The 16,783-nt window shown below is 30.2% G+C and overlaps 1 protein-coding gene and 1 pseudogene across 1 annotated transcript; both read left to right on the forward strand.

Annotated features, from left to right (window-relative positions):
- Positions 1 to 3,789: 3,789 nt before the first annotated feature.
- LOC114402763 (mitochondrial Rho GTPase 1-like) lies at positions 3,790 to 11,196 on the forward strand. Its single transcript, XM_028365429.1, has 14 exons — positions 3,790 to 4,326; positions 4,929 to 5,061; positions 5,388 to 5,537; positions 5,659 to 5,835; positions 6,001 to 6,249; positions 6,388 to 6,456; positions 6,572 to 6,627; positions 8,073 to 8,154; positions 8,392 to 8,603; positions 8,700 to 8,769; positions 8,928 to 9,040; positions 9,521 to 9,671; positions 10,105 to 10,291; positions 10,748 to 11,196. Exons 1-14 carry the CDS (start codon positions 4,109 to 4,111, stop codon positions 10,819 to 10,821), a joined length of 1,941 nt encoding a protein of 646 aa, XP_028221230.1. The 5' UTR covers positions 3,790 to 4,108; the 3' UTR covers positions 10,822 to 11,196.
- A 3,457-nt stretch (positions 11,197 to 14,653) lies between these two features.
- Positions 14,654 to 15,793, forward strand: LOC114402202 (annotated as a pseudogene).
- Positions 15,794 to 16,783: the final 990 nt, after the last annotated feature.

Genomic DNA, 16,783 nt, shown 5'->3' on the forward strand with positions numbered 1-16,783 from the left:
TTAATTCATTTTTATATTTTAAATAGTTATTTATAAAAAAAATTAAATGACAAAAATTCCAATTCTTTATAATGTATATATTTTAGAATTTAGTTAAACAAGAAAAGGTAATATTCTATATGAAAAATGTTATTTTTTAATATACTTGTATAAATATTATTACATTAATAGTATTAAATATTTGCATAAATAGTGTTTGGAAGTAAAAAAAAATGAATTTCTTCATTTATTTATAAATATTTAAAAGTATTAAAATAGTTATTTATAAAATAATCAAGTAGTCATTTATTAGAAATAAAAAAGAAAATTGTATTTCGATTTTGATCATATATTTTAGCTTGCTAGAATTAGTGATGTGAAGTATAAAAATTTAAAAAAATAATTTCTACATTGATTTATGAATATATAAAAGTATTAAAATAATTTTTTTATAAAATATTTTAAATTAAATTAGAGTTTGATTTTGATGATATATTTTAGTTTGCTAGATTAATCATTTAATGGTAATTCAAATGTTTTTATTACCTTTGTTAAAATATATTACATTTTATAATACAACAGGATCTTAGAAGATTTATTAGTGAATTTGTTAGTTAGTTTTTGATTAATAGAATGATAAAAAATTTGTTATGAAATATGGAACTTAATTATTATTTGAACGATGACATTAATTGTTATTACTATTTAAATTTTGTAGAGTATGGTTAGAATCAGAGGATTGCGTCAGACTTCAGACAGAATTTTAGGAAGAGTCTTAGGGAGACAAGTTAGTTGTGATGCAGAAGAAGTCCTTAGTGTCGAAGGCCTACAACTTCTGCACGTAGACAACGAGCAACTGCAACTATTGCTGAGGATGTTGATCACGGGGATCATGCTACTGACAAGGTTCATGAGCAGCCTCAAGAGCCAATTACGGATCATGTCGGTGTTGATACAGAGGGTTTTCCAGGCAGACCCCATGATACATCAATGTTGACGCATTATGTTGATCATGTGGCAGCCAGAGTTTAACCAGGAGAGGTAGTTATTTGTTCAATTATATAATATTTGAATGACTATTTATCATTTTACTTGAACCAATTAATTTTAATTTTTCAGGAACATACTAAGTTAAAATTGACTTCTCATAGGAGGAAGGTAGAGAAATTTGAAAGGTTTGCACCTGAGATTGAAGGCATAATGGTTGCTAGAGGGTTAAGTTCTCTGATTACATGTTCAGTTGACACTAGTGACATGAGACTTTTATATGCTTTTGCGGAAGGGTGACATAAGGAAATTAGTAGTTTCCATCTACCGGTAGGAGATGTTACTATAACCCTCAATGATGTGGCATCCTTGTTACATCTGCCCATTACAAGTGTCTTCCATACCTTTAATGCTCTTGATTATGACTCTCACAAATTAACTTCATCATTCATCTTTCATCTCCCAACATTGATTTCACTTGCAACTTAAAGGAACACCCACATTTTCTACTGTGAGTAACTATTCGTACTAAATCTTTCTTGCATGTTTTATATTTTTCATTCCTCTCACAACCAATTAAAACATATGAAGTTTATCCTCTATTCCCAGTATTTGTGTCTCACTTCATTATCATTGCCACAAGACCAATATATCATACGAAACAGAGCAATCCCAATGCAAAATGACATCAGGAGTAACAAACACCTACAAAAGGGATAATACATGTTTAGTCTTCAAGGGACATTCATTTACTTACTTTAACAAAATACAAAATCATATTAATACCTGAGAATTATTGAAGACATAAGAACAATCAATATTTTCAAACACATCAGGTTCTTCTCCATTGTCTTCATTCATATTAACTTTTTCAGATATTATGTTGTCATATATCCACTAATTTTCGTCCATTTTAACAAAACATAAAAAAAAATCAATGACACCATACATAATTCTAATTATTTATAAATTAATCCATTTATTTTAAACAACTCTCATATTGAAATTTATTTTAAAATTTTCTACACTACATAAGTATGTCGATATATCATAATAGAGTGTTAATTAAGTTAGTGTTAACATAATTTATATATAGTTTAACGCATAAAATTAATAATAAATATGTGTTAAATTCACAATTTATTAGACAATTGTGTATAAAAAATTAACTCCCCTTTAATAGTTTAATAGTTTTCTGGATCCATCTTTGTCTATATATAAACATATAAACATCAATGTAGCATCTAAATAACTTTCCATACAACCCAAATCCTAGTTCACCTTGTATTTCATGTTGCAACACCATGAAAATAAAAATAATTGTGATAGGATAGGTGAAATAAGGCCAAAAATAGAAATTTACTTAATGTAATAATATTTACACAAATATTATAAAAAATTATAACTAAATTTATTAAAAGAATATAATTTTTTTAGGTTATATGGATTGGCAATTCGTATAATTCATACGGATTGTCAATCCGTGGTTATACGAATTGATAATCCGTAAGGTTCATACAAATTTATAATTTATACGGATTGTCAATTCATATGATTCTTACATATTGCAAATCCATATGTTTATCAATATAGACAAATTGAAGTTGCAGAAAAAAAATATACCTCCACCGTTACACTGCAACACCAACCATGTCAACAACTTCGAATGGCCAATGAACCACCGCAACAATGCACTTCCACCAAATCACCCACGAGGACCTCGGGCCAAAAGAAAAAGAAAATGAAATGAATGATGTATGAAGAAAATAATGAATAAAGGAAGAAGAAATAAACAGGAATAATTTTGAAATATTTCAAAAAGTGGGTGTAGAAGATTTTGTTTGGGTTAGAAAAAAAAATCCCTAAAAGCTTTCCTATTAATTGGATCTTTTTTTTTTATTACAAAACAACTAGAGGATGAGAAGTATCTAGGAAAAGAAATGAGTTATATCAGCTCTTAACCTATGAATAATACACTGAGGAGGAAACTCAAACACTTGCACCTTAGACAAAGCTGAAACAGCTTGCTTGCGTAGCTAGAGCGTCTACAAATTGATTAGTTTCCCGAAGAATATGTCTCCAAATAACGTGGTCTTGATAATCATGAATAGCATGAATTTTTTTAATCAAATTTTAAAACTGGTACTGCATGCTGAAACCTTGAGAAACCAGTTTAATCGGATCTATTCGTTTTGATGTTGCTTTAATTTGACATCTTTTTTTTACCGTTGGTTACCCTATACCTCAATTGATAGGTGAAGACTACTTTTAAGTAAAAATTATCAAAGAAATTTTTTTCTTTATCCAAAAAATATTTTTTCTATTAATTGAAACTAATTAATATATTTAAAAGACTTAACTAATATGATCTGACGTGATTAATTGATAACTATCCCTTAAATATATGATTATAAGTTTGATTCCTAATTCTTGTGTATAAAAAAACTTCTTTTAGAAGAGATCAAAGAGATGACTTTCGGTAAGTAAAATATCTCATTCACCTGAAAAAAAAAATATTTGAAAGAATGAATTATCCACTACCTACATTAAATTAGTACATATAATAAATAATATTTGGTGCCCAATTACAAAATATCACAAGTAAACTCATTGTAGATTGTAGATAAGATAAAAAAACTCACAAGATATATATAAAAAATATGTGAAACCAATTACTGTTAAATGATAAAATTCGGTATAAAAATAAGTTTATAAGATTTTTATATATCATCACTCATTTTTCATTAGATAAAAGAAACCATGCCTTTTTTTTATTTTGTGTAGTTTGTGTATATATAATAATAACTTGTGTTGATGGAAAAGAGGGAGGGCACACACACACACAAAGTTAGCGTAGAAACGACTAAAATGTAATGGTACTAATTAGACGACAGTCGTTTATTGAAAAGGGCAATTTCGTGCTAGTGTGGTAGTGTGGTACCCTTACCCTGAGGTGCAAGACAAAGTAACCTAACGGTGCTTACAAATATTAACAGCGGAAGAAGTGAAGGGCCCAGACGGCCACCGTCTAGGGTAGGGTTAGGGTTTTAATTTTCGCCACACAACAACACACGCTACCTCACTGCAAAGCAATCTCGCTGCTTCCGTTTTCGGATTTCAATCGCTTCCACTCGCAGCTCCCATGGCAAAAGCTACTTCCGGAACCGTCAATCCTCACAGCCGTACCGGAGTTCGTATCGTCGTCGCCGGAGACCAGGGCACCGGAAAATCTAGCCTCATTATAACCGCCGCCGCCGATAACTTTCCGGTGAATGTGCTGCCGGTCTTGCCTCCCACGCGGTTGCCTGAAGATCTGTATCCGGATCGCGTGCCTATCACCATCATCGACACTTCTTCCCGGTACCGAACTTTAACTTTCTGATTTTTTTTATATTCCTGAGATATTCATAAGCAACGGGCGTGCGATTCGTTCGACCGCGCCACTGCTTTTTCCTTTTCAAGTTAGGATTCGACTGGAACGTTTTGAATAGCGGTACTAGGTTTTGTTATTGTTGTGATTCGAGTAGATTTATTTTTTATTGGAGTTTCGCAGTTGATGTTTCACTTTGGAGCTAGCCTTTGTTCCCGAATGTTTTTCCTTGGAAGTTGAAACTAATTTGGCTCTTTGGTTTTTGAGCTGTTTACTGATCAGTTATTGCCAAATTAAAGTACAAGTACATTTTATATGCATTGTAATATCTTAGAAATGCAATTTTATGGTTATATATTTGTCTTTGGTTCAGTTTATTTCGAAATATTTATCACTTTGGCCAGAGATTTTTTTAGAAAAAAAAAAAAGCAATCGATTCTCAAAATTAATCTTGAGCTAAGCATGCACAAGTTATCTATTGCTATGTAAATGTTTTCCCTGGAATATGAATGTCTTCATCTGTCCATTCTATTATGTCTATTATTATTATTATTATTTATTATTATAATAATAATTATTATTATTAATGCAGTGCTGAGGATAGCGATAAAGTTGCTGAAGAATTGCAGCGGGCTGACACAGTTGTCCTTACTTATGCATGTGATCGGCCTGAGACACTTGAAAATCTTAGTATATTTTGGCTTCCACATCTTCGCAAACTAGAGGTTCTGCTCTTTTTTATTTTTGCCTCTCCAATGGCTATATGTTCAATTGAAGCTCCTTTTTTATTTTTTAGAATTGAAGAGGGAAAAAAGGATACAAAAAATAAATATTCATATTTCATAATGAATGGTAGGGGAAAGACCCAAATAAATTATTGCAAATTATTAAAACCAGTCATGCTCTTTTAATCTTGTAAAAAAAATCTATTCTTGTGCTCATGCTTCATACATCTCTTCATCTCACAGCTTAATCAAATTCACATAATATATTTGCCCTTTTCTTTTTATTGTTTAAATGCATGATGCAGATTTTTGGATTTAATGAACAGGTGAAAGTTCCAGTTATAGTAGTTGGTTGTAAGCTTGATTTGAGAGATGAGAATCAGCAGGTGAGCCTAGAACAGGTTATGTCACCAATTATGCAACAGTTCCGCGAGATTGAAACTTGCATTGAGTGTTCAGCATCTAGGCATATTCAGGTATCTTTTGTACTAACCGTTGCTATCAAACTACTTGTTTTGACATCTTATTTTAAAGCTTCTGGTCAATTATATTTTGATTTTGTTTTATACAATTTGCTATTATATTTTCTTGTTGAAGGTCCCTGAAGTTTTCTACTATGCACAAAAGGCTGTTCTTCATCCAACAGCTCCATTATTTGATCAAGAGTCACAAACTCTAAAGCCTCGATGCGTGCGAGCCTTGAAGCGGATTTTTATCCTTTGTGATCATGACAGAGATGGTGCCCTCAGTGATGCTGAGCTGAATGATTTTCAGGTTGCATTTCCCCTTTTAAGATGACACTATTAAGCATCAAAATTGAAGCTTATTTATTCTCATTGTATTATAGTCTTTCACCTTAGAGTTTGATCATAAACATTATGTTATGGTAAGGTAGTTTGTTTATATGATTTGTGAAAAAGCTAACAAAATGTTTAACAGGTTAAATGTTTCAATGCTCCTTTGCAACCATCTGAAATTGTGGGTGTAAAGAAGGTTGTACAAGAAAAATTGTCTGAAGGGGTGAATGAACGTGGACTTACTTTGACTGGATTCCTATTTCTTCATGCCCTTTTCATAGAAAAAGGGCGTCTTGAGACAACATGGACTGTGCTCAGGAAGTTTGGATATAATGATGATATCAAGCTTGCTGATGATCTAATTCCACCTATAAAATGTGCTCCTGATCAGGTATTTCTTTGGAGATGAATTGATTTGACATGTTATGTGCATTGTGTGTGATATATTTTTTTATACCTGTCTGAAAATAATTGTGGATGATAGGGAACTTTGTCTTGTTCTGATCAAGATTGACTTTGATGTATGCAGAGTGTGGAGCTGACAAATGAAGCAGTTGAGTTTTTGAGGGCAATTTTTGATGCGTTTGATGGTGATGGGGTATGTCAATTCTTATTTTCAGATATTTTCTCAGATGATTTTATTATGATGCAAGTTACAAATGGTAACTTGCCAAATTCTTCTTATAATTGGGCTATACTTTTTGTTCCTTCAGGATGGGATGTTGCGACCTCGTGAACTTGAAGAATTATTTTCTACTGCCCCGGAAAGGTAGATTGCTTTCTGTCTTATTATTATGCACCATTCTATGGTAGATTGCTTTGCATGAGTTTCTTCTTGAATTGGTAATGGATGCATTGTGGTGTGGAATTTATCATATTTTGTTATTTTTCAAATCCACTTATGCTATGAGGATCTGTTATTTACTGAAGATGCAGAACCAATGACAAAAGGGGTTAAATTGTAACCCTAGGTAAATTCAACAACATGAAACTTATGCTTCTGGGCTAGTTCTCAAGTATAGCTAGAACATCATAAGAGCACCAAAGAAGATTACAAGTACTGAGAAGATTGAGTCTTCTCAGGTTTGGATTAACAGGATATTTTTAATATTTATAATATTCTGAACCTTAGGATATCTTTATACAAGTTAATCAAGAAACAAAGTTTTTGAATCATTTAACATTTCACTTGAACCAATGTTTTACAACTACAAGATCTTTCAATTATTTTCATTATTTCAGATATAAGCACAACTCGGATCAGCATATCTTTTCAATCAACAAAGAGTAAAGGTTGGGAGGTAAATAATTGGAAGATTTTAATACCGATTCACCCTTGTCCACCTGGGCTATGTCTAATCCCCACCTACCTGGCAGGAATTTTCCTATGTTCAAGTGTCTTTTACCATGTAGGAAGTCTCTGCATGGTTACAAGAGTACTCTTTGTTCATAATAGCCTCTTCAGGGCTCAGGCTAAAAGCATAGTGTTCTTTTATCACTAGGCCTCTTCTAGGTTATTGCACCAAGTATTGATTGCTATTTAAAAGCCTCTTTAGGCTAACAACTTTCACACAATTCTAATACTCACAGCACTTACAATGGGTTAAAGAAGAGAAAAAGTGTTCACTTTAAGAATCACTCAGAGTGGATGAACTTTGAAGAATTTGGCATGTCAATGAGAAGATGTTAAAAGAGATTATTTTGTTGTTGTATTTGTTTATGACTCCTCCGGCTTGAATCTTGGTTTACTTCAGAAGTTTTGGAGTCTTCTGAATTGTTCATAGTTTATTTTGTTTTAAATTTCTTATCTTAACACTCAATCCTGTTTGGAGTTTATCTGATGCATTGCTTTTTTTTGTTGGCCTAATGGTTAGAGTAATAGAATCTGATCTAACATTTTCTCCATTAAATGTTCTTCATGTGAATTTTGATCTTGAAACCTGCTATTTGCTTACAATACAGTCGAACACTCAACAGTCAGGTTAGATAACTTAACAGTGAAAAATAATTTGGCTCATATTGGCTTTGTTAATCAGTGAAACCAGTCCACAAGTCATGAGAGAGTTTGGACTTAGCATATACTTCTAATTTTGGCTCTTCAATGTTTTTACAAACTCTAGCTATGGCATTTTTCTATGTATGTGTTTCCTGAGTCTGAATGTCCATAAGAAATCTTGCCAGTGTTATTTGTTATTTTATTGTTTTGAATTGCAGTCCTTGGACTGGAATTCCATATGAGGATGCTGCAGAAAAAAATGCCTTTGGAGGACTATCACTAGAAGCATTTTTGTCAGAGGTGTGCAAGTCTTTTATCTTTATCTCTCTTCCCTGCATTTTGTTGAATGTTAGTTTTAGAAGAACTGTGGGCTTTGCTTGGGACTTTTATCACTCAATTAAATTGTATGCATTGAGAATCAAGGTTGCTTAAGTTTTATGTGCTCCATTAATGTTATCTATTCCTATAATTGCATATAGCATTTTATTTGCATTGAATTGTCATTGTTGTAACAAATATTTTACTTTCTCTGGACAGTGGGCACTTATGACACTTCTAAACCCAACTTTTAGTGTGGAGAATCTGATATACATTGGTTATCCTGGTGATTCATCATCTGCTATTCGTGTGACTAGGAGGCGACGTTTGGATCGTAAGAAGCAGCATTCAGACAGAAATGTTTTGCAGTGCTTTGTTTTTGGGCCTAGGAAGGCTGGAAAATCTGCATTATTGAATTCTTTTATTGGAAGGTATTTTTATAATTTATTTTGTGTGTTAACTTGAAGCTTCTTGGTAATATAACTTCCAACACCATATACCTTATTGTTGTTGAATCAATAATGCAGGCCATATTCTGAAAGTTACAATCCAACCACTGAAGATCGTTATGCTGTAAATGTAGTTGATATTTCTATGGTAACTAGATTGACATTTGACAAAAGCTACTACTTATTGTGCAAAAGCAGTTAGCCTCTCCCATGTGTTCCAGTGCCAGCCTTGGCTTCTATTGTATTCATTTTATATGTCTTGGCTTTTGTTTCTTCTCTAAGTATGGTTTATTGTATCATTTGCAGGAAAACAGAAAATATCTAGTGCTGAGAGAGATTCCTGAAGATGGAGTTAGGAAGCTCCTATCCAATAAGGAGTCTTTGGCCTCATGTGACATTGCAGTTTTTGTTCATGACAGGTGACCACTGGTATTAAAATCATTATACGATAAAAGTTGTAGATTATCTTTGTTACAGAACTACTATGAAAAATACTTTGGTCGCATTTGAAGTTTCCAATGATCCACATATCTATTTTCTGTTTTCTTTTAATATATGCATCAGTAGAGGATAAATTTCACTGTTAAATAACTTATGAAATATTTAGCTTATATACTTACTATATTTCAGCATCATAATTCATAAGCACATGGAATAAATCTGTTGTGCATTTGGATCTAAAACAGCTGAAAGAAGCAATTTCTGGGTTCTTTATAAATTAACATTTGTGACTTGCAAACATAAGTTGTAAACAGCACAAGTAGGATGCTCAAGATTTGCATGGTATGTATTAAATAATCACTGGTTAAAGTGGTGACTTGTCAATTGTATTTTAAATTAACTCATTACATGCTTGGAAAAATTTGTTTGTATAATAGCTGACAAGATGTTCATTTCAGGTCTGATGAATCCTCATGGAGAACATCGTCCGAACTCTTGGTTGAAATTGCTAGCCATGGAGAAGATACCGGCTTTGAGGTGCCTTGCCTGATAGTTGCAGCTAAAGATGATCTGGATTCATTTCCAATGGCTATACAAGAGTCAACTAGGGTATTTTTATTGAATTTTCATTTGCATTATTGTGTGCATAATTGAGGGTGCATGGTACTGTACATAATTATTGGATGGTTAAATGAAACTATTAAAGTGAATATGACACGTTTTGAATTGTGATTTTATTCAAACTCTGAAAAGCAAACATATAGCAAATTCGAAATAGTCTTGTGTATATGTATCCTTTGATCATCACACTGAATTATTGAAAAGCATACTGTTGGCTTTATGAGTAACATATGTATGATTAATTGATGGATGAGCATAGTCACGAGTATTTGAACATTGAACAGATTATCAAGTAAATATCGCATTCTGTTATCTTAGTATATGAATTGTAACAAGTGTGGTTGATGCTGAGAAATTTTCAAGCAACTAATTTATTATGGATAAATTGCAATGTCACTTGGCATGTCAATGTGTTTTGTAGGTTAGTCAAGATATGGGAGTTGAGGCTCCTATACCTATCAGTGTGAAATTAGGAGATTTCAACAGTCTGTTCCGTAAAATTGTAACGGCTGCTGAGCATCCTCATTTAAGCATTCCAGAAACTGAAGCTGGAAGAAGCCGCAAGCAGTACCACAGGCTTATTAATCGATCTCTTATGGCTGTTTCAGGTATGTCATTTTTCCATTACACTTGTATCTACAGTGTTTATTATTATTTTCCTTTTTCCATTTTTCACCTGAGCCGTTCAGTTTCATGTTATAGTGATTTCTTGTTGGCTAGATGTTACTTGGAACTTAGGGATTAGTAAGCCAATGAAATCATCAAAAATCAAATTGTAATAAATGAGTAAATAAATGGGAGTTACTGAAGCTATACATTTCAAGCCTGCCTTCAGAGCCGCTTTTTATGTTCTTGTGATTCTTGTTTCAACTTTGAGTTTTGACCAATTTTGCTTTGGAGTTCTGAGGACGTTTTTCATTGAGTATTGTATTAGACTTGTCAAAAAGTAGAATAGGCTTTTTATTCAGAGCTTTGATTTAATAAACAAACACTCATCTTTCTATTTTATGCTTCCTCCATTTTGTTTCAACGTGTAATGATTTTTTCATTACTTCATATTACAGTTGGAGCTGCAGTGGTCGTAGTTGGGCTGGCAGCTTATAGGGTATATGCTGCAAGGAAGAATGCGTCTGGTTAAAAGACAGGTTTTGTCAATGGATCAATGTCCATTAGTTTGATATGAATGCAGCTTGCTCCTGGCTAGATATGTCAAGTTCAACATTCAGTTGGTTTTTTTATGCCATCTGTTGTAGAGTTTGATTTTTTTTTTTTTAATAGAATCACAGTATTTAATTTTTCTTTGTCAAGGTTGAATTGAATTAGCATAATTTTCCCCCTCAAATTACCGTTTGTTTCATCTCGTTTGTCAGGGGCTTCGTGGTATAATATACACAATAATGAGATATACTATCAGGTCCAGTTAATTACTGGAATCTTTGAAAGAATGATAGCATGCTCTCTGTATTGAAGATTGCAATAAAATGAGAAAAAGGGATATATATTGATGTAGAAAGTTTTATATTGTCATTCAATCATGATTTAACACAGTTTATTATGTATGATAAATTTATTAATTTTTATGATAATTATTTTTAAAGTCATAAAAGAAGAAAAATTTATGATCATTGATTTTTATCATATATTTAGTGTAATGATCGTACACAAACATTTGTATTGCAAATATATTTGTAGTACTTATAGTATGTTTTCATCATTTTTTTTTTCTTTTTTTACTATTCTGCCATATCTGTTGAGAAAAATTGCTTTTGTTCACACGTTTCGCATCATTTTTTCACTATACAAATATATAAATTTAGTCTAATAATAATTTGATTATAATAAAGTGTAGGGGAAAAGGTTAATATATATTATAAACTAACTATGAATTTGATTATAAATTTATCAATTGAATGAATTTCGGAGGTTAATTAAATTAAATTTCTTAGTAGTTAAAATTAATTAAATTAAATTATGTAAAATTAAGTGTGTGTGTGTGGTGTGGGGCACCTTTATATATAAATTAGGAGTTTTTAAAAATCAATATATATCTTCTAATATATATATATATATATATATATATATATGTATATATATATATATATATATATATATATATATATAATATAAATTATTTCATTATATTTTAAAGTTACTTTAAGAGTAATTCTTAATAGTTATTTTATTCAGAATATCTTTTGTACATAAGAAAATTTACTAATTTAATTGATAAATGAAAATTTCTTTTTTATATAAATTAAGTCTACATTTTTACTAGAATATTAAAACTGTTTAATACTTGATTACATAAAAATGTAGACTTAATTTATATATAATTTTTTTATTATCAACAAATATTAAATATTAATTTATTAATTTTTATTAACATGAAATTAAACCGTAACCTTTCTCACTTAAACATCTAATAAACCTTATGTCTCCAATTGAGAAGCTTATTTAAATGACCGCATAACCCTTAATTAGTTCATATCAATCATATGTCATCTTACTGTGTCAATATTTTGCAGTTGGACTTCTAACCCAGGAGGGAATCAGCAATTTTCTGGCGGGTATCACGTAGGTATCTTGCTCGTCCGCATTACATCACGAGACTAGTCGCCCTAAGAATAGTTACGCTTAATCAAACAATTGCCGTCACTTGTTGTATGCACTGTAATTTTCAGCCTCTATATTTACATGTATTACCAAATCATACAAATTTATGTGTATTATGGGACCATTCCTAAAAATAGAAGTGTTTAGGGGTCCGATTTAGTTAAATATATTACAAAACCTCATCAAAATTTTATGGATTGAATTGGATATTGTATAATTTTTTTTACAAATCCAACCCCTATCATAAATGAGTCAGATTGAGTTAATTGAATCTGAATATTTTAAAAATATTTTTTATTTTATAAAATATAATTTTTTAAGAACAATAATTTATTTTTATTTGAAGCTTTATAAATATATAATTACTAAATATACTTAAAAGAAATTAAATTATGATAATATTTAACTAATATAATTAATGATTTTAATGTTAATATGATATTTTTATTTTGATAAAAATAAAGTATTATATTGACATGAGAAAATATAAATAAAATCAAGATAGAGATAAAAAATAATTTAAAAAAGAAAAAAATAATAGATGGTTTAATTTAATAAATTATATAAGTTAAAATTTAATGTATATTGTATTTAATAATTAATTTACATATAATAATAAATTTAGTTATATGATATGGATTGGTCGGATTGGATTAAAAATCAATCTATTTATGATCAAATCTTAAATTTGATCGGATTTGACTCGAATACTTATGAAATTCAATTAAATATAATTGTGTTGAATTAGATCATAAATACATCTAAATTAGTGAATATTCTATCTAAAAATAGAATAAATTTTTAGGTGGCTACTGGCTAAATTGACTAAAATTCATAGCATATAGATCTAATTCATCACTCACTCCACACATGGAACAATTTTGAATTATTTCCTATCAGAAATTGGGAGACACTTCAGGATATCCTATCCATGATTTGTTAGATGGGAAAGATCAGTCACTTAACGTTATCACAATAATATATTGCTGTGGATGCCTATAAATTTGATCTCTCTTTCATTATCAAAAAACAATGGATGCCAAGTTATATATATATATATATATATATATATATATATATATATATATATATATATTATTTTAAATAAAATTTCATGTTTAAGTCGAAACAAATTTTTACCGTGTTATGAATATCCCTGAATCAAACAAAAATGGTCTCTTGTAAAAGATAAATTTCATCTGAACAAAAAAAAAAAGACTCTTACCTTAATCAAAAGAAAAAGAAAATATTGACAATGTTGGTGACTCTTTTTTTTAAAAAAAAAAAATGGTCTGTTGTTGATAAAGATGTTTTATCGTTAGCAATTGTGGCTACTTAGAATGTAGCGCAAAAGAAAATATATTATCAATGGCTCATGATTCTGTCATAGCACATGATGAGAGATGAGTGAAGAAAAAAAGGGAGATAGAAGGGAAGAAAGAAAAGAAAAAAATAAAAGAGAAAATGTGATATTTGATGAGTAACGTGATAGAAAAAGGGAGGGGATAAAGAAAAAAACAAAGACTCATTGGAATACGGATATAAAAGAAAAAATAACAGTCTAACACACAACACACTGTAACTGTTAGTACTTATATCACATTTTCTATTTTACCAACAATATATACATCAATAATTTTAATTATTGAAAATAGGCTATGCAAACTAAACTCAAACTAAACTCTTTTAATTATGTCAAAGAATCTATCCATAGCCCTATAACAAAAATAGAATCATTGGCCAAGGATTTTTTTTGTCCAATAATTAATAAAATACTGTCGTACAAAAGTTGGATTTAGATTTTGTCAAAAAAAAGTTGGATTTAGATTTTTTTTTCAGGTATCAGCCGAACGAGAGGCTAATTTCTTAAAATAACGAGATTCATTTAAATGATAAAGTTTCTTTTAATAAACATTCTTTTATATCCACATGAAAATTAAATCCATAATCATATAATCTCTTAGTTGTTAAATATAAGATTATTTCAATTAATTCATGTATCTTAAAAAATAATTAATTAAATTAATCACATTAAATTTATCAATTATTTATACTATTATTTTAAAGTTATTTTTTTCTTATCTCTCTATTTACTTAATTAATTCTTATTAATGTTTAGAGAGAATAATTAAATAAGAATATATATATAAAAATAATTAATATATCTAAAAATAAAAAAATAAAAACTTATAATAAAAGAAAAATAATTTTAAAAAAAAATCTTAATTAGAAACAAAAGTATTACATAATTGTTTGACAAGCATGTCACACACTTTATTTGGATTTAGAATCTGAAGGGTATAAATATCTATATATCTTTATTATAGAACTTCCACAAATGCAAAACTTGGAACGAAATGGCTTCCAAGTCTTTTTCCTCTTCTCGTTTGTCTAAGCAAAAAACGGTTCTCATTCTCTCGCCCTTCTCCATAGGCCTTACGCTCTCTCTACTTTCAATGAAGCCAAAAAGAGTCTACAATGTAACCAGCACATTTGAGGTAGATAAAAGAAAGCCTTCTTGGTTTGATGTCATAGAGAAAAGCATTGATAACAAGAGGATCAAAGTGGGTCTAGTTAATGTTGATACAAGAGTGGATGGATATTTTCAAGTGTGATGACCTTTTGTTGCATCAATCATGTGAGTATTGGGTGTACAAGCCTGATTTGGTTAGCCTCAACACAACAACAACAACTACACCAAAGACCTACTCCTCCTTGCTGATGAATCCATTGGTTCCAAATCCATAAAGGGTGTAAAAGCTGCAGGGTGGAAGATCAAAAGCATAGAACGTATCTTAAATCCCTATGCCCAAAAGGGTTCATACAACGAGTGGAACCGTAGCAAGTTACGAATATGGCAACTCACCATGTACGACAAAATCATTTTCCTAGATGCTGATCTTCTAGTTTTGGTCGAAGAGCATTGATGGTCTCTTTGCTTACCCTCAATCATCTGCTTCACCTAATGACTTTTCCTTGTTCAACTCTGGGTTGATGGTCATAGAGCCATCCACGTGCATGTTTGAGGATTTGATGAAGAAAACTTTGGAGGATGAAATCATATAATGGTGGTGACCAAGCTTTGGTCAACGAGGTGTTCACGTGGTGGCACCGTTTGCCAACAAAACTAAACTACTTGAAGAGTTTTGAAAAGAGGGAAGGGAATGAGAATTTGGAGGTGGTTCCTGAGGACTTGTATGTGATGCATTACTTGGTTTTGAAGCCGTGGATGTGTAATAGTCTTATAGAGATTATGACTGTAATTGGGACATGAAGGAACTTCATATTTTTGCTTGTGACTTGGCTCACCACATGTGATGGCAGGTTTATGATAACTTAAATCCTATTGTGGACTACTAAGAAGATGGATGAAGGGATCGATAGTGAAACGGAGAAGAAGAGCAAGAAGTGCCAATTTGTCTGATGGGCATTGGAAGATTGAGGTTGAGGATCCTAGAAGGACACGTTATGAGGATTTCAATTATAATAGGGAGTGACTATACGAGCATGCATGTGTGTGTGGTCATTTGGGACTAAACTTGAGGTTTCAGGTAAGAGCTTTAGCAATAGCATCTGGCTTATCATGTTAGAATTAAGTAAATTTAATTAATATACATAATTAAAATTGTGTGAAATATAACAATTTTCTTACATTTCATTTGTTGTACATGCTTCTATATTCAAAATAGTCCTAAAAAAATTCACTGAATAATATTTAATGTAATTGTATACTTATGTTAATTGATTTACATATTTAATTAATTAATTTAGTTATTATTACAATATTTAATTAATAATATAAAATATTTATTATTATATAACTACATTGTCAATTAAAAATGAAAAAAATACCAAGAAAAATAATCAAAAAAAGTGTAAGAAAATTAAAAATAAGTAAAAAGTAAAAAATGATAAAAAAAAAACTCGTATTCAATTATGATCATTATGCATGTAAACATATAATAAATAATCTCTAATAATTTTCATATAAACAATTTATTTTACGTTATTTCATTCTTAAACAATTCAATCAATTTTTCGTTTCTATTTTTGATGATTGTATCTTATTTCTTATGATTTTTTTTTCTATTATTAAGTTGCATAACTAAATAATATCCACTCTCTCTTCAATATTTCATATTTTCTATTATTAAGTAAATCAAAATCACATGTAACATATTAAAATAATATTTTTTAATAAGCAACCTATTAAACATATTCCATAATAGATGTTCTAAAGTGAATATCTTGTTTTAATTTGGTAGTCATTGAATACTAAATTGTTAGATGGCTTTTAACATCTACCCTTGTAATTATAAATTTGGTTAAAATAATATAAAAAAATATGATGAAAAAAGTAATTTACTATTGTATAAAATATTTTATCGAGTATCGTTAACTTCGTTAAAAAATTTACAATTTTTTATTTAAATTGTCAGAAATATTTAAAAGATGTATTTCCTTTTAAATACTCCAACCCAAGAAGG

The sequence above is a fragment of the Glycine soja genome, chromosome 20, assembly GCF_004193775.1.
Source record: "Glycine soja cultivar W05 chromosome 20, ASM419377v2, whole genome shotgun sequence".
Classification (NCBI taxonomy): domain Eukaryota; kingdom Viridiplantae; phylum Streptophyta; class Magnoliopsida; order Fabales; family Fabaceae; genus Glycine; species Glycine soja.

Excerpts from the sequence above, each read along its gene's own strand:
- LOC114402763 (XM_028365429.1), top strand. The coding sequence starts at position 4,109 with ATGGCAAAAGCTACTTCCGGAACCGTCAATCCTCACAGCCGTACCGGA. Across the intron at positions 6,628-8,072 it reads TTTTCTACTGCCCCGGAAAG|TCCTTGGACTGGAATTCCAT; the intron begins GTAGATTGCTTT and ends TTTGAATTGCAG. Across the intron at positions 8,770-8,927 it reads ATGTAGTTGATATTTCTATG|GAAAACAGAAAATATCTAGT; the intron begins GTAACTAGATTG and ends TATCATTTGCAG.